Raw genomic sequence first — 26,488 nt, forward strand, 5'->3', positions numbered from 1 at the left:
TGTCCGCCACCAGGGCCCCTGTGCTACCTCCTCACTAGTCTCTCTGCCCCAGCCCGTCCCCTGCAGACGGTCACCACCGGACAGCCCTGAGGCTCAGATCTGCGGTGTCACTCCTCTGCTCAGAAGCCTCCCATGGCTCCCTGTGTCCCTGAGGAGAATGTCCAAAGCAACGGTGCCTTCGCCTCCCTCCGCTCTCCGGTGCTCAACCCACCCCGTACGCACACCTTCTGGCCCTTGCGCAGGCAGGCCGTGCCCTCCACCGGGACGGCCCTCTGCCGCCAGCCAGGCCTCAGCCACCACGTCCCAGGCCCGGGGCACGGGGCTGCTTCGCATGCTAACCTGAAACCTCACCAGGACCCCGGGGAACAGGGCCGCGTCCAGCTCTCTAATGGAAAAGCAAGGCCCGGCGGGAGCAGAGCCACGCAGGAGGCTGAAGGGCGGAGCCCGCGGACGGATCCCAGGTAGGAGCCGCGAACCGCGGAAACCTTCCGGGCCTCACCAACCCCGAGGGGTCGCCTTTGCCCCCTGGACTCTGCCGGAGTGTCCCCAATGACCGGCTGGTCTCCCCAACAGGAAGCTCCTGGGAAACTTCCCTTGGCCGGTGCCCATAACCGGCTCTGGCTCGGTGGAGGGTTAGACCAGGATGAATGGGCCAGTGAATGGTCTCCAGGGAAATGGGGGCCTGGAACTCCTCACCCTCCTCAAAGAAAAGCACAAAGCACGCAGATTCTCTGGGACGAGGCCCTGGCCTCCCCCTCCCACTGCCTCCTCCTGGCACCTCCCCCGGTTTCTGGGAGGGTGTTGGGCTGCCAGAAAGTGCCCTGGGCTCTCCGGTGGCGCGTTTCCTGATTACAGATGAAACTAGGGCTTAAAGCTGGTGAATCACAGGCATCCGCCAGCCAGGGCGCGCTGGGTGTCAGGGGAGCGCGAGGCCAGGAGCCAGGCTCCCGGCCTCCTCCCAGGCTTCCGCCACCCTCTGCTCTGCCATCGCGGCGGAGCTGTGCAGGTCAGGGACACTATCGAGGAAAGGGCCCAGCCCTGGGGACAGACACGTTTGAGCAACTCCTGATTGTCCCCAGTCCCCTCTTCCACCAGGTCCCAGGAGGTTCTCAAACCCCATCCCAGGCCTGCTCTCAGGGACAGTGATGGACACAGTGATGTCCCTACTTCGGAGAAGGGAAATGGAAGCTCAGGGCCGGGAACTCCCCAAGACCACCACCAGGATATCAAGCAGAACAAAGCAGTTGAACCACGTCTCGCCTCCTCTGCAGTGTCACTGGGACCAGCCACTTTTTGGTTCAAAGGCCACAACCTTATAAAGTCAGAGAGTAAAATGTCAAGAACCCCAGCCCATATCTCAAGACTTCTGGAGGATTTTGGGTCCCTGAGGCAGGTAGGGAAACCAAATCCAGAGCCCCGTGTCCAGGTTCAAATCCTAAAGGGATGCTTCATGAGCTACAGGGTCTCATGGCCCTGGACAAGTATCTTGGCTTCTGTAAACCTGGTGTGCTCTGGTAGTCCCAGCAACACGGAGGCTGAGTCAGGAGGACCACAAGTTGGAGGCCAGCTTTGGCAGCTTAGGGAGAGCCCGTCTCTAAATGAAAAGGGCTGGGCATGTAGCCCCTGGGTTCCGTCCCCAGCACCAAAAGAACAAGAAAAGAAAGGGGGGGTGGCTTCCCAAGGAGGAAGAATCTAGAGGGAAAGCTGTTGTCACCAGAGAGGAATGTTCTGCACACCTGCGGGGAGAAGGCTCCAGCCTGCAGCCTTCCTGTAAATCCCGCTGGTCCACCCCAGACCTGCCCGGTCAGGGTGTGCAGGATGGCAGCTGGCCGGTTTTTGTTTTGCTTTGTTTTGTTTTTAACCAGAATCCCAGGGGTTCCCTGGATCAGGCAAGTCTGGGAATCCCTGGGGCTGAGGAGCAGTCTTGTGTGAGGACTGCTGGTTCAAGACCCCCGCCCACCTGTCAACACGCCGGCCTGGGGAGAGAACCGACTTTCTCTTTTCCTTGGTTAATAATCGCTTGCAGGCTGGGACAGAGGGCCCGGGAGCACCAGGCGCTTGGCTGAATTGTCCGTTAGTGAGCCTCACCCACCCACAGCGGCCGAGGCGATCACGCTCCATCACACAGAGGGGAAAGGAGGCCACAGGTCAATAACTAGCCCGCGGTCGCACAGCTGGAAATCGGCAAAGCCAGGATGCCCTTTGGCACCGCGGTGCAGCCGTTAGGAGCAGCCCCAGCGCCGAGCCAGCAGCCAGAGCGGGAGGTGCGGCTGGGAAGCCCAGGGGTTCTGGGGACGGAGGCTGCTTCGCTGTGGCAGGAGTGGGGCACTACCCTTGTCACCCGATCCCAGTCCGTCAGCAGGCTTCCCACTGAGCCCTTGCCTGGGGCAGAAGAGGGCGCTCCAGAGCCATGAGAAGCCGAACCCCGAGGGACCTCAACCCCCACTCCCCACTGCGGCCCCACCCACCTCCCCTTTTCTGTACCTTTCTCCAACCCCATCGGTCACTAGCCTTTCTCTGAAAATGCCACACCTTTGGACAGGGCAGGCTGCTTCCTGAGCCAGGTACAGCTCGTCCCTATTTCAGGATTCTATACTGAGAGGGAAACCGCCTCCAGGAAGCCCTCTCCGACTGCCTCTGAACTAGCTGTCCCCACAGCCTTCTACAGCATGACAGCCTCAAGCACCCACACACTGCCCTCAGGGTCTGTCTCCAGGTGCTCCGAGCTGGGGGTCATGTCCGGGAGGGGACTGGACAGGAGTCGCCTACTTCCGAGTCAGGTGAGAGGAGAAGACTCTGTCCCATTGCTGTCCGCCTCGCCTATTCCCGCCGACTGTGACCCTTGTGTCCTGGGTCAGTACCTGTTGGGCAATCACAGGACAGATTGGCAGGGGCTGCCTGTGGGGTAGGCAGGGCTGGCTACTTCCCGGGGACGCCGCTGGCCAGCCATCTCCTCCTGCCTGCCGCTGCTGGCGTCTAATGTGGAGGGATTCTTCCAGATGTGAAGCCACATCCTGGCCAGAGGTCTCGCCTGCTGGTCCCAGGCCTCTGGACGGCACCCCATCCTCTGGGGGTGTGGAAGTCCTGGTGGGGGGAAGCGGGGGGCTGCGCTGACCAGCAGCCTCCAGTCACCTCCCACCCACCCCAGGACGGAGGCCTCCAGAGCCTGGCCTAGCCACAGCCGCCGCCGGGAAAGGATCTGGGCTCCTCCCTCCTGGCTCCTTCGGGCCCTCCCCAACAAAGCCAGGCCGGGCCTGGGGGAGGAGGGCACGGCGGGGACCCAGGCCTGGGCTGGGGGATGCTTCCTGCAGACACAGACCTTCAACTCCCACATGCCTGGCCATTCCCAAGACTCCTCACTCCTCCTCCCCACGAAGCAGGGAGGCCGGCCTGGGTCTGAGCAGGATGGTGGCGCCTGTAGGGCACTTGGGCCCCCGCCTGGGGAGCCGGACTCGAAGAACAGCCCCAGGCCTGTCCACGGCACACCGGGGTCCTGTGAGTCTCGTAAACAGGAAGCCCCCCTCCCCTGCAGATGGCCCTGTGCTGTGCAGGCACGGGCTCTGGAGGCCAGGGACTCCGGGACTCTTGACCTCTCCACTGTGTTTCCTGTTAGCTGGGCCAAAGGAGAAAGGGAGACCGGGAGGGGAGTGGCCGAGTGGCAGCCGGGGGAGGACAGAGGAGCCCAGCGGGTGCCCAGAGGTGAAAGGCCAGAGCGCCTGGCGCCGCAGTAGGTGCTCAGCGAAGCCTCTGTGGCCTCAGGCTGGGTGAGGGAGGGGCCTTCCAGGGAGGGCATCACTGTTGGGGCGGGAGAACGGCCACCTGGCCTGGCAGGCCCCGGCCTGGCCCCCACGGCTCCCTCGGCATCCCTCCCATTGTCCCTGTCTGGCCCCCTGCCCCGCCCCATGGCTGCCTGAGCCAGGCCACTGTCTCAAGGCCCTTTATTCTTAAAATCCCTGCGGTGTTCCTGCCGAAGCCGAAGCCGAGGAGCAGAGCCAGCCACAGCTCAGCCTGCGGCCTGGGCTCGGGGCCCAGAGGCGCCGGGGGCGGGGCATCCGGCCACCCCACAGCTGCTGAAGCGATTCTGGGAGGGCTGCTAGGCCAGCTGGCCTGCCGGGCGGGTAAGGAGACCCCTGGAATGCCCCCGCCCTGGGCCCCAAGGTCCCGGGTGGAGGGACAGAGTCCGCCAGGGTGGCAGCTGGGTCGAACGTCGAGTCCATGCGACGTCCAATCTGAAGAACACTCACACTGAGGGAAGGACAGACTCATGGAGGGGATGGAGAAGAACAGGAGGAGCGCTCCCTTTCCCAGGGTTGTGGGGCCTGCAGAGGAAACTGGCAGAACAGCGGGGTGGGGGGGTAGTTCTGGAAAGAGCCCCAGGCTGGAATTCAAGAGGCCCAGTCCAGTCCTGGCTCCATTCCTTCCAGGCTGTGTGGCCTTGGGCAAGTCACCTGGCCTCTCTGAGCCTCTAGGTGCTCCCCTGTAACCTGAGACAATAACAGCTACTGCGGAAGGCTGTGGTCCTTCTCCAAACATGCCACGAACAAGGCAGCCACAGTCGGTCCCCACGGTCCCCACATGGAGTGGGGGTGAGACGGTCCCCACACAGAAAGAGGTCAGGGAAGTCACATAAAAGGGAGGGTCAGAGTGGGCAGGGATGGGACAGGATGTCACTCGGATCCCTGGTCCCAGTCTGCTGGGACCTTTGAGCAGGTGACAGGAGCTGAGGAGGAGGTGGGCCTTCAGTCATGGGGGATGAGCGTCTCAGCAGGAGGAACAGCGGTATTCTCAGGGCCAGCGCCAGGAAGGGGCTGTCCTTAGTGTCATCACTACCGTCCCTCGGCCAAGTCCAGAGGAGGCAGGGGTGTCAGAGAGTCCTGCCACAGCCCAGAGCGCCCCTGCACCCTGCTCCCCTGTCAGCCTCCATGTGTGGCCTCCATCCGCAGAGCCTTCGCGCGGCCCGACTGGTTCGCCTTTGATCCTCCTGCGGTTGGGCTTATTGTCCTGAACCCATTCGATAACTGGGGCAGGACAGTGCGGGTGGACTACCTGGACTTTCTGGCTCAGTAATGGCAAAGCCAAGTCACCAGCCCCTCGGCTCCCAGGCTGATCCGTTGGTCCTGTGGCGGCCCTGAGGTCACCTAGCCTCGACACCCCAGCCCAGCCTCTCCCAGCACCACGAGCCAATGAGCTTCTCTCCAGCACAGGGACTCGCCAGGAGGTGCCAGTCACTCCCCAGGCTCTGGCGGGAGAAGAATGTGGCCTGGCCCTCCCGCGGGAGCTCTGGCCAGCAGGCCTTGGCAGGAGACAGAGGCTGAGTCAACAGAGGCTGGCAGGGACTCCAGCTGCCCACCAAGGCAGAGACAGGCTAGCGGACTGCTCACTCCACATCCTCTCCCCCCAGGAGACCCTCAGTCCAGCTGCCCTGGGCTCAGGCCGTTCCAGTTAAGCCCTGCAGGCCGAGAGGGAAGGAGCTGCTGAGCGAGTCAGCTCCCCTGCAGAAGCTGTGGGACCTCAGGTAGGTCACTGCATGTCTCTGGGCTGGGAACTTCGCCTGCAAGGCCTCTTCTTACCCATGAGGATGTTGTCAGCGTCTGTGAGTTCACAAAGGTCACTCTGTCCCTAGAGCGGTCTAAGTCATTGCGTCTGGTCTCTGCAAGCAGGGGGTGCAGATTCCCGAGTTCAGAGTCACCGGCTGAGCCTGCTGCAGGTGCTGCTCTGAACCTAATGAGCGTCGGCCACGACGTGACCGCAACCACACCAGCAGCCTGAGGTCGCAGCGATCGACGCGCTCGCCGCCCGAGCTTGCGAGGCTCTCGTCTCAGGTGTCGTCTTTGATCACGGGAGTTATTCCTCCCACTTCACAGATGAGAAACTGAGGCGAGGGAGGGAAAAGAGCTTGCCCGAGACCCGGCTGGGACTAGCTGGAGCCCCGTCTGGCCCTCGGTCGGGCGCACGTGCAGGGCCCTCCCGCGCAGCCCCCGGCGGTGGAAGGAGTGAGCACAGGGCAGGCGGAGGTCATTTTTGCCCCAATTCAGGGCGAGATTCTTGGCTGGCAGAGCTGCCCTCTTGGGGAAGTGGCCGGCTCCCAGTTACCCGGGCCAGGCGGGTAGATAGAGGCCACAGCCGTCTGCGGGGGGCGCTCAGCACTTCCTGCCCCAGAGGGTGTGGGTGCACGAGGCACAGGCCTTCCGACACTCGGACCCCGGCCCGCAGAGACCATGACCCCTGCCCGCAGTCTCAGCCTTCACCTTCAGGGGGACCTGGACCCCCAGGCAGTGTGACCGCCACCAAGCCTCAGTCCCTGTGTCCTCATGGGGACCTTGTGAGGACAAGCGCAGCTGGGTCTGCCCCAGGAGAGGCCTCGTCCCTGCAGGTCCTCCCGCTCCCTCCCATCAGCAGTCCCTGCAAAGCCAGGGGGCAGCAAGCACGGTGGGGGGCAGGAGCCACTGGATGAACCCAGGAGTTGGAGTTGGGGAGGCCGCTGGTTGGGTTCCAGCCCTCATGGGACCAGGCGGGCGCTGTGGGCAAGTGCTCTGGCCCCTGCGTTTGCCTCCACCACGCGGAGGAGCCGGTGGGCGCGAAAGGGCTTCACCGACCCAGTGGACAGGCTTCTGTTATAAGAAAGGACACAGAGCCCTGTGGGCAGGAGTGGGCCCATGGCGCCGGGGCCAGGCAGGGCACGTGAAGCCCCTCGGGCTGGGCTGGGCTGGCGGAGGCCGCGCTGGAGATGGTCAGGGCCCAGCAGGGCTGGCCCACAGCCCACGGCCTATCTCTCAGGCCAGGCTGGACCACAGAGAATAGACCATTGTTTCTGCTCCTCAAACACGTTTCCTGTCCCCCAGCCCCTCCTCTCCCCATCCCCCTCACGTTGAGAACAAAGGTCTCCAGGAGACCCTCCCCACTGTCTATCCAGGCCCAGAACAGTCGGTTCTGCTCTGAAGAAGCAGTCTGGGCACCCAGGTCACACCACGCAGGACAATGGGGTCCCCTGGCCCTGACCCCTGCCACTGCAGGCCCCTCAGAGCCCCTCCCGGTCTGTGCATCCCTCTGTGCGCGTCCTCAGGGGTGGGGCAGGAGGAACGCCACATCCTTCCTCGCCCCCCATGCAGCCCCTTGTCCTCCCGGGACAGCCAGCAGCTGGGGGTGGCTCCCTCCCTGCCCCGGCGTCCCTGCAGATCAGCCAGCCGGGTCCAGGGCTGAGCGGCCAGTGAGGCTCCGCCCGAGAAAGCTCTTCCCCATCAGGCCCTTTTCCCAGAGCCTGGAATTCCAGAGGCGTTTCCGGCCCTGACAGCTGTCTCCGGGAGACATGGCCCTGGGTGGGCCTCTCCGTCTGGCCTTCCCACGGACCCTGCTGCTCCCAAGGACCACTTTGCACCCAGGAATGGAGAAGCAGCCAGGCAGACAGTCTGGGGCGCGCCGACTGTCACCAGGTCCCCAGGCCACCATCCAGCCCCAGGGCAGGCCCTGACTCGCGAGGTCTCTGCCATCACTCAGCTGACACCCCATGGCCACGCGCACATGCGTGTGCCGGACACTCACTGAGTGTGCCCGTCGACTCTCAGGCTGGCTTGCCCAGCCCCCACACGGGTGTCGGGCCTCGTCCACCTCCTCTGGGCGGTCCTCCTGGAAGCGCCTCGGCTGGGAGCCCCTCTGTGAGGTGGGGAGGTGGTGCACAGTGGGCAGCCCTGGGGCAAGTGGGGGCCCGACCACTGCAGACTCACCGTGCCACCTCAGCAAGTCTGCCCTCTGGCCCTCAGTGTCCCCAGGCGCCTGATAAGGACCCTGAGGCCCCCACCCCATTGACTCTTGGGACTCGGGTAGGTTCCTTGCAGGAGGGTCTCCGTCTCCTGGCCTCCGAGCACTTCCTGTCCCTGAGGTTAGCGAGGCCAGGCGGGGACGTTGAGCGAATCGGGATCCTGAAAGCCCGCAGGACTGGAGCTCCGGACACGTGGCCCGGCCTAGCCCATGCCACAGAGGACCCCCAGGCCTGGGCGCAATGCCTCCGTGGCCCAGCCTCCCCAGCTCTGCCCTCCGGACTTGTCTTCTACCCTTCTGGGCCAGGAACCTCCCTCAGGAGCGTCCACTCCAGCCTCCACTCTTCCCTGAGACTGCTCTCCCCCCAGCTCCATCTACGGCCACTCTTATCCCAAGACACAAGGCCCAGCTCAACTGTCACCTCCTTCCGGAAGCCTCCGTCACCTCCCCATCAATGCTCTGCTTCCCTGGGCCTTTCATCCCCACCCATGACCCGGCCTCGGTCTCCCTGACCAGACTCCGACCTCGCCAGAGCAGCCTGCATCCCTCATTCCCACTGCCCCCGCAGGCCTGCAGCTCAGGGCTGCCCACGCCAGCTCCCCCGCCTTGACCTCTGAGGAAGGACAGGCAGCAGAATTTACAGCTCATCACAGGCTGTCCAACAAAGTCCACGGCCAGGGGCCATGTGTCCAAGGTCTCCCCCTAATAACTTGAACTCAGGCTTGTCTGGCTGGGTAACGCATCCCCTGCCACAGAGGGGAGAGTATGAGTGCAGTCCCTTGGCCCTGCTGCCAAGTCCCCCCAAGTGTGAGGACACCTCTGAGGAGCTAGTGACAGCACAGACCTCCTGGAGACCCCAATGCTGCCCCTCCCCCTGTGGTGCTCAGGGGTGGCCGGGCCCCTGTGGGAGCCTAGCTGTGAGTGCCTCTGCGGTGGTCCCAGGAGGGACCTGCCCTCGTGGGACTTAGTCCATGTAGAGAGACGGGACTTCTTCCTATAAGGGCCCTGACCATTCAGTCCCCAAATGTGCCAGGAGCACAGAACACTGGGCCCTGGGCAACAGACGCCCAAGGGGAGGAGGGACCCAGCACAGGAGGGAGGCTCAGTTTGAAGAAAGGCCTCCCAGAGGCCCAGGGGGGACCTACTGATGAGTAAGCAAGGCGTGTGCATGTGAGGAAGATGAGGCCACAGCAGACCCGCGTGGCTCAGCAGCAGCCAGATGTGGGTCAATGTGAGCGTGTCCCAGGATGGAAAGGGAAAGGAGGATGCCTGCCTGGACGGACAGGTGGATGGACAGATGGACGGACAGGTGGATGGATGGAGGGTGGGTGGGTGGATGGATGGGTGGATGAATGAGTGGATGGATGGATGGGTGGATGGGTGGATGGGTGGATGGATGGATGGGTGGATGGATGGATGGATGGATAGATAGATGGAAGGATGGGTGGATGAATGAGTGGATGGATGGATGGGTGGATGGGTGGATGGGTGGATGGGTGGATGGGTGGATGGATGGATGGGTGGATGGGTGGATGGGTGGATGGATGGATGGGTGGATGGGTGGATGGGTGGATGGATGGATGGGTGGATGGATGGATGGATGGATGGATAGATAGATGGAAGGATGGGTGGATGAATGAGTGGATGGATGGATGGGTGGATGGGTGGATGGGTGGATGGGTGGATGGAGGAGTGGGTGGATGGGTGGTTGTGGGCAGGTGGATGGATGGGTAGATCCGTGTGGGCACCAAGGCATGAGTGGCTGTGACTAAATGGATGTGGGCAACACATCAACAGAGGGTGGGTGGATGGATGGACGGAGTGGGTAGATGGACGGACAGAGGGGCCCTTCACCAGTGGATGAACTGGTGATCACGTCTGTGGGTGGGTGGAGCACTGGACACTCAGGAGACAGAGGGCCAGGAAGACCAATTAGTGGGCCAAAGAGCAGAGTTATAAACTGGCCAAAAACCCAGCCAGACTGAGGTGCACAGGATGCATGCTCCCTAGAGAAGGGGTGGGATGGCGGCTAATGAGCGTGGCCAAGCTGACTCACTCAGCTCAAGGCCGTCACTCCAGACCTCACTGGACTCTAGCAGGGAGCCACTGGCATCCCTGGGCACCCAAAGGGAAAGCGCCCCTCTCACTGTGTCCTGCCTGCTCCTCACCAGTTCCATAGGGAACTCCCTGACCAGAAAGAACTGCATGGCCCCCAGTCTGCAGGGCTGATGGGGCAGCAGAGCCCCAGGGCCGGGTTCCTTCAGGACAGGGAAGTGTGGGGGTTCCCGAACCCCAGCACCCGTCTCCCCAGCAGCTCCCTCTCCCATCTGGGAGGCATTTGCTCTGATTCTGGATGGGACAGTGAATCTGCCAGGCTTAACCCCGGGCACTCCTGGCACAGCCTCTCAGGAAAAGAAAGGGGGACTGCAGGAAATGGGGGAGGGGAGGCAGGAGAAAGCAGGATGCCCCCCTGCATCCTCCTCAGGGACACCAAGACCCTCCCTTTCTCCTGTTCCAGAGACAAACTGAGTTGAATCCTTAGGTCAGGAGTGAAGCCAGAAACAGGAAGGCGGCTCACCTGGAGGCAGACTTCCACCTGGAAACAGACCGGCAATGAGAAAAGGGGGGTGTCCGGCCTTAGTTTACCCTTCTGTAAAATGGAGCAAGAATTCCTGACAGAGATCGCTGCAAGTGAGTTGGAACGGACAAAGTACCTGGTGCCTAGTAGGGACATTCTCAGCCACAGGTGCAGGGGTACAGGGGCCAGGGCAAGTGTGGAGCAGGTGACAGTCATGTCCATCAGGACTGCTCTCTCTGCCAGCTCTCTGGGGCTTGCAACACTCCTGCAAATAGTAAAACCTGCACTGCTATTGTGCCCATGTTACATATGAGAAGCTTGAGACTCAGAGAGACCAGGTGCTTTGCTATGGGAAGCCACCAGGCCAGGATTTGAGTCAGGACCTTTGACATTGCATCAAACTGCTGCCTTGGTCGGCTGCTCCAGGGACCTTCTGACTAGAATGAAGTGTCACTTTCAGCCAGGTCACCTTCGAGAGTGAAAGCAAGTGCTATTAATAATTACACTGGGACAATAGATGTCCTGGGCAAAGTGGAGGCTTTGGACAAGTCACTTCAGTTCTCTACAAAGGGGACATGATGACATTATTGTCCTGGTGGGGCTCTCACAAAGGTTCAGTGTGATAATGTATTTAAGGGGCTAAAAGGCCTGGTATGGCCAGGCACAGTGGCACACACCAGTCATCGCAAAGATTTGGGAGGCCGAGGCAGGAGGATCCAAGTTTAAGGCCAGACTCAGCAACTTAGAGAGGCCCTAAGCAACTTAGGAAGACCCTGTCTTAAAATACAAAATAAAGAGGGCTGGGGTGTAGTTCAGTGGTAGAGTGCCTGCCTAGTGATCACTAAGGGTCTGGGTTCCATCCCCAGCACCATATCCAAAAACTAAACAAATAAAACAAAGGTATTGTGTCCATCTACAACTAAAAATATTTTTTAAATAATAATAATAATAAAACAAGAGGTTTGGTATGCATTTGGTGCTCAATAAAAGCTGGTCATAAGTAATACTATTAAGGACGATAGCCATGGTGGCACAGTCCTTGCGTCCAGCACTGACCAGTCCTCCGCGCTCAGCCAGAGCTTCTGCCGGAACTACCGGAGCTGTCTGGGTCCCCGTCCCTGCCTCCTGAGCCCGGCGTGACACCTGGCCCACAGTTAAGCCCCGAGCCCTGGCCGGTCCTCTCCAAGGCCTTGATGGAGCCACCACCCTAATCCCTGCCTCTGGGGCAGCCTCCTTCCTCCCAGCCTAGGCCCCAGACCTCTGAGATTGGTGCTCTCAGTTCTCCAGGGCACAAACGGTTTTGGGCCTGCCCCCAAGGAAAGATCTCCTGGTTTTGGTCCTGCTGAACCGCTCATGTAGGTGCCGGATCACCCGCCTTGATTTCCTCATCTGCCCAGCTGTGGAAATAATCCCCTCCCTCGAGGGGCCAGCAAGAGGGTTCAGAGCCTGTGGAGGGGGCGCACACCCCCAGGAGCAGTAAAGACCTGTCTCCACCTGCCAGTCAGCGAAGCTCCCCTTCCCCTGCCAGGGCAGGGCTGGGGGCTCGGGGCTCCGGGTCTTTGCTTGTGGTGACTCAGGTGTGCCCTCCACAGCCCTTCCCCTGCATCTGCCCCTCCAGACAACTCAGGGGTCCTCTGCCCTGGGCACCCTGCTGAGCCCCCCCCCCCCACAGGCTGTTAGGGACCTCTGTAGTCCAGGCTCCCTGCCCACCCTTAGGGAGCTCACAGAGGGGGACGTTAGGGGGCTTCTTGTGAGGCAGGGGTCAGAGGTCTACCTCCCTGTCTTGGGGTGACAGCATTGAGGTCCTGGGCGGAGCTGGTTCCCTGCCCCCCATGGGGGAGACTCAGTAAAAGTTTCTGAGTTGTGACCTCATTTGCCTGCTCAGTAAATTTCCTAGGTGCTGCCAGGTGGGGACTTAAAAACACCTGACACCCGCTTTTATGATCCCAGTTTACAGAGGTGGAAACTGAGTCACAGAAAGGCTAGGGAGTTGGCCAAGGCACAAAGGAACCCAAGTTTCTGACACCAGGCGCCACCATCTTGACCACCACACTACACCTCTCCAAGTGACCTGCCAAGGGCCCAGTGCCCCTTAAGGACATGTCTGTCCTGCTGGCACCCATAGCAGGCTGAGAGAAAGAGTGGGATCCCAAGGTCTAAAAAGGTCTCCGTTGGCATTCAAGACCTCAGAACCTGGCTTCCAGCTCCCCAAACTCCAGCAGGGTGAGGCTGGAGAGTCCACACCAACAGTTTTCAGGCTGGACGCCCCGAGGCTACCGAGGGGAGCCCGTGGGGAAGGGTGGGCAGCGGAGAGTCCGAGTGTCATGCCCTGGGCAGTGCCCCTCGGGGCAAACCACACATTCCCGGGCTCGCCCTGCCCCGGGCGGCGGGCAGGGACCTGGCCAGGCTCTGGCGGCCTCGGCGGCGTGGACAGTGCCCGGGAGGGGGCGCGGCGCGGCGGGGCGGGCGCAGCGGGCGGGCGGAGGCGCCCACACCCCGCCCCCGCCCCCGGATCCAGCCGCGGAGCCCGCGGCCAGGGCGGCGCAGACCGGCCTGGCGACTCTCAGGGCTGCGCGCCGGGACGCGCGGCCGCCTCCGCCGAGCCGCCCTTGGACTCTCGCCCCGGGGCTCGCCTAGAGGAGGTAAGAGCCGCTGGGCCGCGGGGCCTCGAGGACCGGCCGGGGTTCGCGGCGGCCAAAAGACCCTGCACCCTGCTTGGCGCTCGGGGAGGGCGGGCACCGAGCCGGGCCGCGGAAGGCGCGCCCGGTGCCAATGGCAGTGCCAAGGCCCTGGTGCTGCGGCGGTGCGGCCGGGACGCCCCGAGTTCTCGGGTGCTTTTGCCCTGTTCCGGGCCAGCGAAGGGGCACAGAGACCGGGAGCGGCGAGGGGCAAACCGTCCGGCGAAGAGAGGGGCGCGCCGAGGGCCGACTGCGCGCCTCCCTCCCGCGCCGGGAGAGGAAGGGGGCGAAGTGTGGGAATGTCGGGCCCTAGGCGCAGGCCAGAGCCGAGAGCGGGAAGTTGGTGGGGTTTCGGGGACTTGGACCGGGCACCCTGCCCCCTCCCCAGCCGCCGCATTCCAGGCTGGAGCAGCGGATGAGGTCATCCCGTCCGGTTCCCCTCTGGCCAAGGCGACCCTCCGCATTCTCCCCTCCCTGTCCCCGAGAGGGAATGTTTAATGGTTAAAGTCCTTCCCGGATTTCCCATTCCGGCTGCCCTGCTGATTGTTTTGCCCTAGCCCCAGCCATTCAAGTCCCGCGAAGTTTGAAGCCCATTTTCTAGACTAGGAAACTGAGGCTCAGCGAGGCGCGAGGCTGGCCGGGAAACCACCCGCCCCGTCCTGTGCCTCTCGACAATCAGAGGGCTGATTCGGCTTCAACTTGGGATGATGGGACCAGAAAAGCGTTCCTCCTTCTCCTTTGACCCGCCCTCCCTAAGGGCCCAAGGTCTTCCCTGCTATCCGGCTTGGCGTTTGGAGTACCGTATCCCCCACTGCATGACTGCAGGCAGTTTGCTATCCCTTCCTCAGTTTCCCCGTCTTCCACCCCTAAGCGACTGGACTTTGAGGGGGCATGAGAAGCCAGCCGCTCACCCTTCCCAGGTGGCTTAACCTCTGACCCCAGGCACCAGAGCAGGTTTCCGCCCTAGGAGCCCCCATCCTGGACTGGGACATGCAACCCAGCAATCTGGTAGCCTCACCCAGTGCTAGGAGCCCTGGAGGAGAGGGCTGTGTGCAGGGAGCTGTGGCCTTCAGGTTGAGACGTGGCGCTGCCTCTGGCCCTGCCTGCCCCTAGGGTGGGGGTGGGGACGGGGTGCAGCCTCCTGGTGACCCCCAGGTGCTACTGCCCCCAGCCCATTGCCCTCCACTGTCAAAGCGTCCCTGCCTCCTTTGGACCTCATGCGCTTCTGCAGGGGCCCCTGTTGGCCTGTCCTGGTCCCCAGCCCCCAAACGTGTCCCGGTGGTCATCACTATGTGGAGTGAACTCTGACCATGTGCCCGGGCCCCGCTGAACTTCTACAGGGTAAATATGAGGACTCAGTCTCAGGAGGCTGCATGGTGACCACTCAGACCCAGGTCACAGGCCCTGAATCTGCAGAGCTGAGTCTCCTTCGCCCCACGCTTGCCGACCCTACGCTGGGCAGCCTGGCACACAGCAACTCTTGCCCACTCCCCAACCTTGGGCATTTCCTGTTGTCAGGAGACGCCCAGCCTGGCCAGGAACACTGGTTTTTGTTTTTGTTTTTGTTTTTGTTTTTTTGCTCTGTGACATGAGGTAACTCATTCTCCTTTCTGAGCTTTATATTTTTCATCTGCAAAATGGGTGTGTGGTGTTCCCGGGTTGATGACAGGAGGGTCCTTGCACTAGGAGACCAGTGTCCTGCTTACTCCAGCACCCAGCGAGAACCAGCTGCTGGCCCTGGAATGAAGGTGTTGGACTTGAACCCAGGGCCACCCTGCTCCAGGAGCAGAGGGCTGTGTTGCCACATCTCCCTGGGATGCTGATCCCGTTTTCCACGTGGGGGGGGGGGGCGGTCACAGGTGCAGCGCCCCGCCTAGCCTCCCAGCAGGGCAGGGTCTCTGCCGCAGCAGGCAGGGTAAAAGGTAGGGGCACTATTTGGAGATGTCCCAAGGCATTCAGGAAGTGGGACCAGGGCAAGATTGGGAAGGAAGCTGGTCTCCCAAGTCAGTGGCCATGGGTTTGAGTGGGGCCAGGAGTCCCTTCCCCTGGGAGAACAGGGGCTGCCTCGGAAGCCGGGCAGTTGGGATGAGGTGGGCGTGGCCACGGGGCTGACACCTTCCACCCCTCCACATGACATTTCCAGGGTGGCGCCTCTCCCGCCCGCTGGTTCCTCCCCCCAGAGACCTCATCCTTAATCTCTGGAGCAGAGAACCTGGCCCCTGCCTCGCACCTGCCACGTGACCTTGGCCTGGTCTTTCCCCTCAGAACCCCGCCCTCCCTGGAGCAGGCCAAGCCCCCAGGCTTGGGGGGCTGTGGGGAATCAGATGACATCATGGACTGGTTGGCCGACTGCAGGGCGCTTCATAACTTCAGCAAACATTCCGAGAGGACTTCTCGGTGCCGGGGGTGCCAGGGCAAGGGATGATTCAGAAGTCCCCCCCAGGGGGAGGAGCGAGGGTGGGGGAGGGTCAGATGGTGGGAAGGGAATAGAATGTAGTCGGAACACAAAGCAAGCTTTGTCCTATGCCCTCTTTGTTTTTTATCTTGTTATTTAACCTATTTTGAATTTCAAATAACACCAGAAGGGCAGCGTTGAAGTTTTTATGCTCAGAGGTGGCTCGGCATGGTTGGGGGTGGGCACCTCGAGTCTAGGTGTTCTTGCTAAGAATCGTTATCAGCTTTATCAGCTGAGGTCCCAGGTCTGTGGAGGTTAAGTGACTTGCCCAAGGTCACACTGTAAGGACATAGAGTCCCCAGCCTCCCTCACCCCTCAGGGGTGGCAGGGGGTGGTCCTGCAGCTTGAAGGTTATCACTGGGATCTGCAATTAAACTGGTCTTGATTTGGTGCTTGCCACGTGCAGAGCCCAGGCTGGGAGGGAGGCAAGCAGGAAAATCCAGGCAGCTGCCCCACCCCGGAAGTGTGTCTGTGGAAACAAGACTGGCCGGCCTCCATGAGCCAGAGCCAGTTGAGGGCTTAGGTGAGTCAGAGCCCTGGGTTCAAGTCTCGACTGGCTCTCTCAATGCGACCTGGAGCGAGCGTGGCCCTCTCTGGGCCAGAGGAAAAACAGATGTCAGAGCAGAGGATCCCGGGTGTCCTCCAGCTGGACTTCCATGCTACTCTGGAAGAAGGGGCCTCCCCCAGGGATGCTGAGGGAAGGCTGGAGCTGGGGAGGGCGTGGCAGGGCAGGAAGGAGGAGAGGGGACAAGGCATAGCTTGTGGCACCTGCCGGGGGACATCTAACCTTTGTCCCCTGACTGCAAGGCTCCTGCCTCAGTTTGACAGGCCATCTGATCCAGCCCTTCCTGTGGTCCTCCTCAGAGCCTCCAGGCATACCGGAGGCAGTTGGAAAAGCCACTCTGACCACAGACTCCCTTTTCCGGGAAGCGGCGCGAAGGCCCCAGTTCCTGAGGCACCTCTGCGCTGGATGTTCACACAGCAGGGTTCAGAGAGCCTGGGCTGGGGGCCAGGGGCCGGGGCCGGGGCCGCCTCCCTCCGGGCCTCTCGGGTGGAAGAGATGTTAGCCCGCGGCGTGCCCGCAGGAGGCAGCGGTGCCGGGCTCCGGGGCTCTGGGCCTGGGCCCTGCGCACTATTTCCCTCGGTGTGGACGCAGGCGAGCCTGGTTCATGGCTCCTGCCTCAGTCCCCCTTTTCTCGAATGCAGTGCTGTGTGGGCTCAGAGACTACGACGGGGCAGGCGCTGGCACCCCGGGCCCTGGGCAGCGACCTGCGGCCTGTGGCTTCGAGGGCGTGGGCCCAGCGCACCCAGCCGCTCTCAGGGCCGCCCGTTCTGCCCCCTGCCTCCCTGGACGGCCTCCTCTGCCCGTCCGGGACCTCCTTCGCGGGGACCCCACAGCATGGCCCTCCTTTGTGCCCGGCTTCCGCTTGGGCCTGGCGGGCAGTCTGCATCCGCGCTGGGGGAGCGGTCATTTGTTCTCTGGCGTTGTTTGGACCCCGGATTTCCTCCTGTGCTCCAGGCCTGCCGTCACAGCGTCACAGCGTCACTGTCCTCTCTGTCCTTCTTCCAGGTCTCCACCCCTGGGCAGGAAAGGGACCGCCCACCTCTGAGGCCAGGTCGTGCCTTCTGTGCTCCTGGACGGAACGTCTGCAGCTGCTTCCCCGGGGTGCGGGAGAGAGAGCGTGGCCCCCCCCCGGCCAAGGACACCCCCTTCCATCGAGAGGAAGGGGCTGAGAAGGGCCCTTAGCCCAGCCCCTGCCCCCCTGGCCCCCGCGGGGCATGGAGCAGCAGCCCTGAGCTGCCAGAGCCAATGCCTGGCCCCCAGGGGGCCGGAGGAGCCCCCGCCATGAGCCTGGGCAAGCTCTCGCCCGTGGGCTGGGTGTCCAGCTCCCAGGGAAAGCGGCGGCTGACTGCAGACATGATCAGCCCCCCGCTCGGGGACTTCCGCCACACCATGCACGTGGGCCGCGGTGGGGATGTCTTCGGGGACACCTCCTTCCTCAGCAACCACGGAGGCAGCTCTGGGGGCACCCACCGCTCGCCCCGCAGCTTCCTCGCCAGGAAGCTGCAGCAGGTGCGGAGGGTGGGGGTGCCACCCCGGAGGATGGCTTCCCCGCCAGCGCCCTCGCCAGCTCCCCCTGCCATCTCCCCCATCATCAAGAACGCCATCTCCCTGCCCCAGCTCAACCAGGCCAGCTACGACAGCCTGGTGGTGGGCAAGCTCAGCTTCGACGGCAGCCCTGCCGGCGCCACGGACGGCCGCTCCAGCTACGGTGAGGGCCGGCGTGATCTCTTTTTCTTTTTTTTTTTTTTTTTTTTTTTTTTTTTTTAATTTTGAGACCAGTTCTCACTAAGTTGCTTAGGGCCACACTGTGTTGCTGAGACTGGCCTTGAACTTGTGATCCTCCTTCCCCAGCCTCCCGAGTCAGTGGAATGACAGGTGTGTGCCACCATGCCTGGCTCTATCTGCCCATTTTCTAATGTGGAGGTGGAGGCTCAGAAGGTTCTTTGGCTCCAACCAAGACTTCCAAGTGAGCCCTTTTCCTAGGTGATGGGGAGGAACTGACTCCTAGCCCCCCCACACACACTGGTTGGGAGGGAGAAGGCAGTTTGAGTTCCACCTGCCCCTAGCTTGCTGTGTGACTCTGACAAGTCCTTCCCCCTCTCTGGGCCCTGGTTGGACTGGCCTACCTCTTTTTGCCCCCTTCCACTAAAGCAGCCCCTTCCTGTCAAAATGTCACCATGGAGAGGTTGGGAACCTGGTTCTGCTAGGTTCCTAGCAAGTCCACTGACCTAAATTCAAATTCTTGCCCACATTCTTGGCAGCATGGTCAAGATTCAGTGAAATCATTCATGAACCAGGTGAAATGAGAGACCGGCACATAGTAGGTGCTCAGGAGCCGTTATTGCTATTTGAACCAAGATTCCTGTAACTGGACAACTTTGGGAAACTACTCTCAAGGAAGTGCCACCCTGTGGGGACAGCTGGCCTGGGAACCCTGGGCCCCTGCTGCCACCTGGTGGCCACGCCCTGCCTTGTGGCTATGCAGGCCGCAGGCGTGAGGACTGCTCAGCACTAGCCCGTCATACTCAGGTCCTGGAGGCAGGGGCTTGGCCGGATGACCTTTGAAGGGCTTGTGTCTGTCCTGAAAGTCTGATTTCCATGCTGTGTCCACAGACCAGCCACGTGGTGCGGGTTCACCTGCTACCCATTGGCCAGCGTCATGGCAGGGCACCCAGGGACCATGGCTAAGTTCACATTTGGGCCCAAGAGTCAGGAGTTCTGAGCTCCGCCTAGCAGACTGTGGCCTCAGGCAGAACCTTTCTTATCCCATTTTCTTCTTCCGCACACTGGGAACACTGGGAATGGGGATCAGGACAAGCTTCGGTCCCCAGGATCACACAAGACCAAGGGCTCCCCTGAATCGGGAAGATGGGCGAAACAGGACGGGGGGTGACTTACACGAGGCCATGCAGCAAGCCAGCCTGGTCCTCGACCCTCCGCTCCCCATGTCCTGCTCTGGGTCCCCAGCTCTGACCTGTCCCCCATTTCTCTTCTAGGCCTGGACTCAGGGTTCTGCACTATATCACGCCTGCCCCGCCTGGAAAAGGCCAGCGACCCAGACCGGGACAGCTCCTTCCCCGCGGAGCCCGAGCTCCGCCGCTCCGACTCCCTCCTGTCCTTCCGCCTCGATCTGGACCTTGGGCCCTCCCTCCTCAGCGAGCTGCTCGGGGTCATGAGCCTCTCAGACGCCCCTGAAGCCGAGGCCCCAGGGCCTGCCGCAAACGCCCCAGCACCCGCGGCAAACCCCCCAGTACCCGTGGCAAATCCCCCAGCACCCGTGGCAAACCCCCCAGTACCCACGGCAAACCCCCCAGCACCCGCAGCAAACCCCCCGGCGCCCACCCCTGCTGTGAGCCCCCCGCCTCATGGACATTTCCCCAATGGGGTGACTGCTAAGTTGGTCTCAGGGGCTGAGGTGAGGGCCAACCCACTGGGAGAGGGTCCCCGGGTTCCCGCAGACAGGGCCCTGGGCAGGCACTGGGGGGCCAGCTGGGGGGTTGGCCGCCACTACACGGAGGTGGATGCTCGGCGGGAGCTGGCAGAGGTGCTGCCCCAGGCTCGAGGCTCCTGGGACAGCCTGGAGGAGGAGTGGAGGGCCCCCCCGGCCAGCAGCAGGGCCCCTGTGCCCAGCACCGTGCAGGCCCACGCCTTCGAGTTCGCAGATGCTGAGGAGGAGGACGAGGTCAAGGTGTGAGGGGCGGGGGCAAGGGCTTGGGACCTGCCAGCCAAGGGCCCCTCCTGCAGAGCCCGGGCAGACCCGCCCCTGGCCTACCAGAGTTGGCTCCTGCCAGACAAGGTGGGAGAAGCCACGTGCCCCAGACTCCTGCACGTCTCTGCAGGGTAGACGTGGGACAGAGGACAGGAGACCCGCTTTGTCCTGGGACTGGGTCCCCAGTGGCCGTGCTGGGCTAACAGGCCTCCCGTAGGCCCCACCCCATGCCACCCCCACCAGCTGGGGCCCACCTCACCCTGTGTGTGACCTTCGTGCCAGAGGCAAGCCACGGGGGCAGGGGGTCTCACAGGGCCATTGTTTCCTGTCCTGGCGGGACCATCTGTCCCCGGTGTGCCCCTGCTGTACTCCCCAAAGCCCCACCCAGGCGCCTCCCCGGATTCCCACTCGTCTCAGAGGAAGGTCCATTGCGGCCTCACGGGAAGACCCCCACCTTCCTGTGGACCCCAGACCTGCCTCTGGGGCCTGATTTAAAAAGGCTTTTTGATAAAAGGTATCCTGCAAGAAGCTTGGGGACCTGAGGGACCAGCCCTCCTGCTGAGATGCCCTCCCCTCCTGGGAGCTTGGAAAGCCAAGGACGCCCCTCAAGGCCCCCAGCCGGGAGGCCCGTGGGTTAATGAGTCACGTTGCAGGAATGCCCCAGATAAGAGGCCCAGGTGGGAGCCCTTATCTGCAGTTTCTGGAACAACCCCTGCCCCAGGTGCCTGGAGCCAGCGTCGGCCCACAGTCCCACGGGGCAGCTTGGCATTTGCTCCCGTGATAAGCGGGGAGGGAGGCAGGAGCTCGGCTGGTCGGTCAGTCGGGGTCAGTCTGTTGGCCGGCCATCTGGGAGCCGCCCCGCCCCCGAGGCAGTGCTGGGTCCTCCCGCCTCAGTTCCCGATCAGGGAGACGCAGGAGCATTAAACGCATGGAAGTGCTAACCACAGCCCCAGACTCGGTGGAGGTGGATTTTTGTTGTTATTTGTTTGTTCTTGGCTTTGAGAAAGGAAATGGAATCCAAGGAGCAGGAACTAGAACCGTCCGGGTCAAGGGTGGGGGGACAACTCCAGGCCCCAAAGGCTGCTGGCTGGAGTAGCTGCCAAACACCAAGGGTAGGGCACCCTGGGGACAGGCCTTTTTTCCTGGTACCTGCTGCCCACTCAGTCCAGCTTGAACGAGGAGACCAGGAGTCCACCCTGCACGCTCAGGTAGCTCAGGTGGCTGTAGCCCAGCCTGTTGGGAAAGGTCAGCTGGTACCCATCTGGTAGCCTCACCTTGAACTCATCACCATGAAAGGCCACAGTGACCTGCGGGGGAGAGAAGGCGTCAGAGAGGCAGGAGGCTCCCTGGAAGTGGGCCGGGCAGTGCCAGGAGCTGAGCAGCGCTGGCCCCGTCCCCCACAAGGCTCCCTGCCTCCTGCTGTCCCTTGGGCTCACCTTGACCTCTGACCCTGGGCTGAAGCACAGGTGACTGTCCCGTTGCTCCTTCCCCCAGTTGCCGTCCCGGGAGTTGCAGACGATGGTGGATTCCTTGAAGCGTGGATTAAAATGCAGGCACAGCTTGTCTGTCGCCTGGCCCAGGTTAATGGCGAAGCTGTAGGGGAGGGGTGACAGGTAAGATGCAGGGCAGCCCTGGGAAGGCAGCTTGGCCAGAGGGCCTTGGTCAACTACATGCTGGAAGAATCCTCAAAGAAACTGGCTTTGAATCTGAGCCTGAAAACAGAGGTGGGTGACCAGTCTTGGCACTGAGGCGACATGTTCCATTCCGAGCAGAGACCAAGGCTGCCGAACAGTAGCTGATGGCGACAGTTTGGAAATCGGGGGTATTGATCATGGGGAGGGAGCTGCTGTCTTTAGATATCTGAAGACCTGAGTTTGACTGTAAAGATCAGTTGACCTACAGGGATGAGCCTCCTGTCACAAAGGCATGCCACCAGGGGTTCTTGGCAGGACCAGGACAGGAGCCTGGGTTAAACCTAACAGGCCTTGAGAATGAGGCATTCTGCGGGGTGGGTTCCTTCACGGGGAGGGGGTGTCTCAGGCCAGGGTTTTCCCAGCACGTCTGCAAACAAGTGATTGGGTAGGAGAAAGGACTCATTTTTCTCTTGGCTCCTACTCAATACATCTGCCCACTTCCTTCCCAACCCACAGTAAGTAGAGATCAGTCCCAAGAAATGCCAAAATTAGCCAGGTGCATGCTTGTAATCCCTGCGACTCAGGAGGCTGAGGCAGGAGGATCACAAGTTTGAGCCCAGCCTCAACAACTCTGTGAGGCCCTGAGCACCTTGGAGAGACTTGTCTCAAAATAAAAAATAAAAGGGACTGGGGATGTGGCTCAGTGGTTGAGGGCCCCTGGGTTCAATCCCTGGTGCCAAAAAAGGAAGAAATGCTGATATCCTGCAGCTTGAGAGTCTGGAGGGAGCTGGGAGGAAGTTGAGAGGCAGGTGAAGGGTGGATGCCCTCCTCTCTAACGGAGAGGATGCCCGGGGCACCTGGCGCCCCCTGGTGGCTGTCTCCAGCTGGACTCGCGGGAAAGGCTAGCTGGGGTAGGTCATTCAGCGGGGTTAATAGGGCGGTGCCTTCAACACAGGCCCCACCGCCAGGAGCTGGTGGGGCTCCAGGGCCCCCCCCCCCCCCGCCCCCGTCCCTTCAGTGGCTGCTGGAGCCAAAGAACGCAGGTGGCGTCGGCTCTGATGTTCTGAAGGTCCCCCGACCCAGCCTGGGTGTGAAAGCAGGCCCCAACCCCAGGGAGTCGGGGTGTGAGGGGGCCAGGGCGCCAGAAAGGCCCGGGGCCTGAAGTCACTCCGCAGGGCTGCCCCGCCCAGCCCTCCCGTGACCCGCTCACCTGTCAGCACCATCCGGGATCCTGCCCTTGACCTTCAAGGTCGCCCCGGGTTTCATGTCCAGGTTGGTAATCTCCAGTTTTCCCTGGGCAGGAGAGAAGCACTCGGCTGAAGAGCTCGGAAGATTCCTGGGCAGCCCCCTCTGCCGGGCGCCCGTCCTTCAGCCATCCTTCTGAGCGCTGTCCCCTGCCCAGTGAGGGCCCGGCGCAAGGGGATCCTGCGGATCCTGGCCTCCCAGAGCCCTCGGCCTCCTCCACCCCGGCCGGCCGGACTAGAGAACTACTGGAGCTGGGGCGGGACCCCGCAGGGAAGCCTGTTTGCCCTCTGTGGAATGGCGGGTGATTCCTGTGGACCCGTTTCTCAGGGTTCAAGCGCTGAGTCATGCTGCGCTTGGCAGAAGCCGGGCCGAGGGGCTACAGAACAGGGCTGGATCAGAGGCCGGGGCCTTACCCACCCAAATTAAGAATCCGCAAAACTTCCCAGGTCCTCCGTCTGAGTGGGTCCCTCAAAGTCCCTCTCCAAACCTACTGCCCTCATCCCTGAAGCAGGTCGACGTGGCTTTATTTATGAAGGCGCCATCGCAGGCGGGGTGTGGCTCAGTGGTGGCCTCCTCGAGGCCCGAGGCTGGCTTTGCTCTCCAGCAAAAGAATAAAGTGGCCATGCGCCCGTGACAGATGCTGGGAGGCTCCATGACCGGCCACCTTCGAGCTGGTGGTGGAGGCTGGGGATCCTGTTTGTGAGGCCCCCAGCCTAGGCCTGGCCCACGGTCAGGGTTACTCGGTTCCCATTCTGCATCTGCTTCGGCTTTTCCGTGGGGCCCCGGGATGCCCACATCCTGGCTTCAGCCGTCTCCCCGATGGTTCGAAGGGAGGGTCTCAAAACCAGGCTTCCAGAGCTCAGAAAACGTCCACCTGCACATCGCTGGCTGGCTGGAGGGCCAGGGTGGAGCTGAGCCACCAGAGTCATTAAAGACTTAGAGCTCGGGGCCTGCACGTCCCCCGTGTGGGAGCGCGCCAGCGTGGACAGCGGCCGGGCCACCGCAGGGGAGGCGCAAGCCCCCCACCCACCCTCCAGAGGCAGCACGCTCTGAAAGGAAAGCCGAGCCCAGGGCTGCCAGCCATCCTAGTGCCTGTGGCAGCCTCGAGCAGGGCCCTGGGCCTGGGCCCCTGGGCAGGACTCTGCTGGCTGTGACTGCACCGTGTCGGGCAGCCTCCGTGACCACCAGATGCCAGGAGCACCCTTCCCCCAGCTGTGACAACCAGATAATGCCCAGCGTCCCCCTGGGGGCAACATTTCCCTGCTTTAGGAACAGTGGGGTTTGGAGGCTAGAGGTTTAAGCCCTCAGATTCAGGCTTAATAATAGCTTTTTTTTTTTCTTTTTCTTTTCCTTTTTTTTTCTTTGGTGCCAGGGATTGAACACAGGGGTGCTTAACCCTGAACCACATCCCCAGCCCTCTTTATTTTTCATTTCGAGGCAAGATCTCCCTAAGCTGTTTATGGTCTCACTAAGTAGCTGAGGCTGGCCTTGCACTTGAGATCCTCCTGCCTCAGCCTCCAGAGCTGCTAGGACGACAGGCGTGCCCCGCCAAGCAGATCCATGCTAATGCAGCAGCCGCGTCTAGGTTTGGGAGCACACAGACTGGAGGAAAATGCCCACTGGGCCTCCCACTGACAGACAGGGTTGTCCCCGAGAGATGAGGTTGCCCAGTAAGGACACTCGCAGTCCCTCCCAAGCGAGACCAGGAGCCCAAGTGTGCCTGCCACATAGGCACAGACATGCTGCCCATGTACATGTGACACCAGCTCCCGGGAGCCGGCCCCCAGCCCAGCACCCTGGCACAGCCGGGGTGGAGCGGGAGACCCCTGGGGGCAGCCTGACTAACACAAGCCCCTGAGGAGGGACTGTTGCAGGGCAGGGGCACAAGGTCAGGGTCGGGGTGCATTTGGACAAATGAGGGTGCCGAGGCCCGGTGTGTGCACGTCCAGGACCCTTGCCCCCAGGGAGGACAGGGAGAGACCGGAGGCAGACCCAGGGAGGTCCGAGTAACATGGGGCCAGCCTCACCCTTTTCTGGACTTGGTTCCCGCCTGTAATGAAAGGCGTTTGGATTATGTGGCAGCTGGAGAAGGAGGAGGGAGAGATGGGGTGACCGTGGGAAGAGAAGATCAGGGGTCTCCAGACCACAAAGGCCCTCCCCAGGAGACACAGGCAGGAAGAACACAGCACGGGTCCTTCCACCGGGGACCCTTGGTCACGTTTGTGTCCCACATGCCACTGGCACTGACCGGGACAGTGTCCTGCCAAAATCACATCCACCTGGAGCCTGCAAATGGGACCGGTTGGGAGTCGGGTCTTGTGGTTGTGATCAAGTTAAGATGTGGTTGAGCCCACCACACCTGCGATCCCAGCGGCTTAGGAGGCTGTGGCAGGAGGACTGCGAGTTGGAGGCCAACCTCAGCAACTTAGCGAGGCCCTAAGCCGCTCATCGAGATCTCGTCTCTCAATAAAATACAAGAAAAAGGGCTGGGCTGGGGCTCAGTGGTTAAGCACCCCTGGGTTCAATCCTCAGTACCAAAGAGAGATGAGGTCGTACTGGAGGACGGTGGCCACTAAACCCAGGAAGACCGATGTCCTTGTAAGAGCAGGGACATTTGGACAGAGCCACACAGAGGGACACTGTGTAAGGTACGGCAGGGACTCAGTGATGCAGCTGCAGGCCAAGGATGGCCAGCAGCCACCGGAAGTTGAAAGAGACAATGGGGCCCCTCTCCTAGAGCCTGCAGAGCTGGGGCCTGCACACCTGATACCGACTTCTTCAGAACAAATAAATACTTGTTGTCTGAAGCCCCCCGTTTTGTGGTCCTTTGTCCCAGCAGCCCTAGGAAACGAACATGCCATCTAATCCTCAGAGGATGCCACCTGCTTCAATTCCACAGATCAGGGAGACTGAGGCTCAGAGGAGGCTAGAAACTTGTCCAAGGTCACACAGCAAAAAAGTGGAAGATCCAGGTGTGGAATCCAAGAATCAAGGACCTCCAAGAGGATCCATTCAGTCTCCTGCAATTTGCCGGTTGTGACCTTGGCCAATTTAATCTGGGAGCCTCCCGTTTCCTTTTCCCTTGTTTCTTTTGGTGCTGGTGATGAACACGCACATGCTGTGCCCATGCTGAGCACACTCCGGACCCCCGAACTACACCCTCAGCGCTGAGCCTGCGTCTCCATCTCTGTAAAGCTCAGTTGACGTCTGCTGTCATCATCGTCATTATCACCACTGTTCTACGGATGAGGAAACCGAGGCAAGCGGGGGGAACAGACAGGCCCGGGCTCCCAGGGATCCGAGTCCTGGCTGTCCCACCCCCTTGCTAGGTGGGTGGGTGGGAAACAGACGGGGGGCAGCGGCCCGGCTCCAGAGCACCCCTCCCCAGCCCGCCCAGGCACAGATGGGGAGGTGGCCGGGGCCTGGCATCCTCACCGACATGGCGGCCTTCCCTGCAACAGCTCCCAGCAGCTCCGTCGCCTGAGCTGGGTTCTCGCCTGGTGCCCAGCTTATATCCCGGAATATTATACATTAACTGCCCAAGGCCGTACATGAGGACTTTGGTCCCGCGCACCCACTGATCTCCCTGCCTGTACCTCCAGGTACCCCAGGCAAACCCGCAGAAGGCGCCCCCTGCCCACCGGCCTCCCAGAGCACCCTCCCGCCTCCCTGCAGCTCACCCCACCTCCTCTACGCTCCCAGAGCCCTCTGGGAGGGGCCCCAGCTCTGCCCCCCCACGAACCATAAACCCTGGGCTTGGCAGGCCGTCCAGCCTCCCTGACTGAGCCGGTTTCCTCAACCACAAAAAGAGAGACTTGCCTTGTAAAAAATCACCCAAGCTTCTAATTATCTATGACGTCATGATTCCT

General features: G+C 61.7%; 2 protein-coding genes and 1 long non-coding RNA gene across 8 annotated transcripts; 2 read left to right on the forward strand and 1 right to left on the reverse strand.

The window, feature by feature from the left end:
* Window positions 1-2,055: 2,055 nt before the first annotated feature.
* On the forward strand, window positions 2,056-11,319 carry LOC306661680. 2 transcript variants are annotated; one of them, XR_013763936.1, is made up of 3 exons: window positions 2,056-2,264; window positions 5,402-5,515; window positions 10,274-11,319. It is a non-coding gene; the product is annotated as an uncharacterized lncRNA (long non-coding RNA). The 2 variants fall into 2 exon arrangements; XR_013763937.1 differs by lacking the exon at window positions 2,056-2,264 and adding an exon at window positions 3,355-3,764.
* A 1,509-nt stretch (window positions 11,320-12,828) lies between these two features.
* Window positions 12,829-20,601, forward strand: CDC42EP1 (CDC42 effector protein 1). Of its 2 annotated transcripts, none has more exons than XM_079140753.1 (3): window positions 12,829-12,975; window positions 17,037-17,739; window positions 19,028-20,601. In XM_079140753.1, the coding sequence occupies exons 2-3, from the start codon at window positions 17,277-17,279 to the stop codon at window positions 19,723-19,725; spliced, it is 1,161 nt and encodes a 386-aa protein (XP_078996879.1). In that variant the 5' UTR covers window positions 12,829-12,975; window positions 17,037-17,276; the 3' UTR covers window positions 19,726-20,601. The 2 variants fall into 2 exon arrangements, with proteins under 2 accessions (XP_078996879.1, XP_078996880.1); XM_079140754.1 differs by lacking the exon at window positions 12,829-12,975 and adding an exon at window positions 15,515-15,989.
* A 30-nt stretch (window positions 20,602-20,631) lies between these two features.
* Window positions 20,632-26,295, reverse strand: LGALS2 (galectin 2). Of its 4 annotated transcripts, none has more exons than XM_079140767.1 (4): window positions 26,055-26,295; window positions 22,585-22,667; window positions 21,177-21,333; window positions 20,632-20,973 (listed from the first exon to the last, which is right to left on the reverse strand). In XM_079140767.1, exons 1-4 carry the CDS (start codon window positions 26,058-26,060, stop codon window positions 20,719-20,721), a joined length of 501 nt encoding a protein of 166 aa, XP_078996893.1. In that variant the 5' UTR covers window positions 26,061-26,295; the 3' UTR covers window positions 20,632-20,718. The 4 variants fall into 4 exon arrangements, with proteins under 4 accessions (XP_078996893.1, XP_078996895.1, XP_078996892.1 ...); XM_079140769.1 differs by having other exon boundaries at window positions 20,755-21,047; window positions 26,055-26,286; XM_079140766.1 differs by having other exon boundaries at window positions 20,755-21,333; window positions 26,055-26,249.
* Between the last annotated feature and the right edge of the window lie 193 nt (window positions 26,296-26,488).

This window comes from Sciurus vulgaris, assembly GCF_902686455.1.
Source record: "Sciurus vulgaris genome assembly, chromosome: 5".
Classification (NCBI taxonomy): domain Eukaryota; kingdom Metazoa; phylum Chordata; class Mammalia; order Rodentia; family Sciuridae; genus Sciurus; species Sciurus vulgaris.

Coding starts and splice junctions, on each gene's coding strand:
- CDC42EP1 (XM_079140753.1), top strand. CDS start 17,277: ATGCCTGGCCCCCAGGGGGCCGGAGGAGCCCCCGCCATGAGCCTGGGC. Junction 17,740..19,027: donor GGACGGCCGCTCCAGCTACG/GTGAGGGCCGGC, acceptor TTTCTCTTCTAG/GCCTGGACTCAGGGTTCTGC.
- LGALS2 (XM_079140766.1), bottom strand. Junction 21,334..22,584: donor ATCCCGGATGGTGCTGACAG/GTGAGCGGGTCA, acceptor CCTCCCCTACAG/CTTCGCCATTAACCTGGGCC.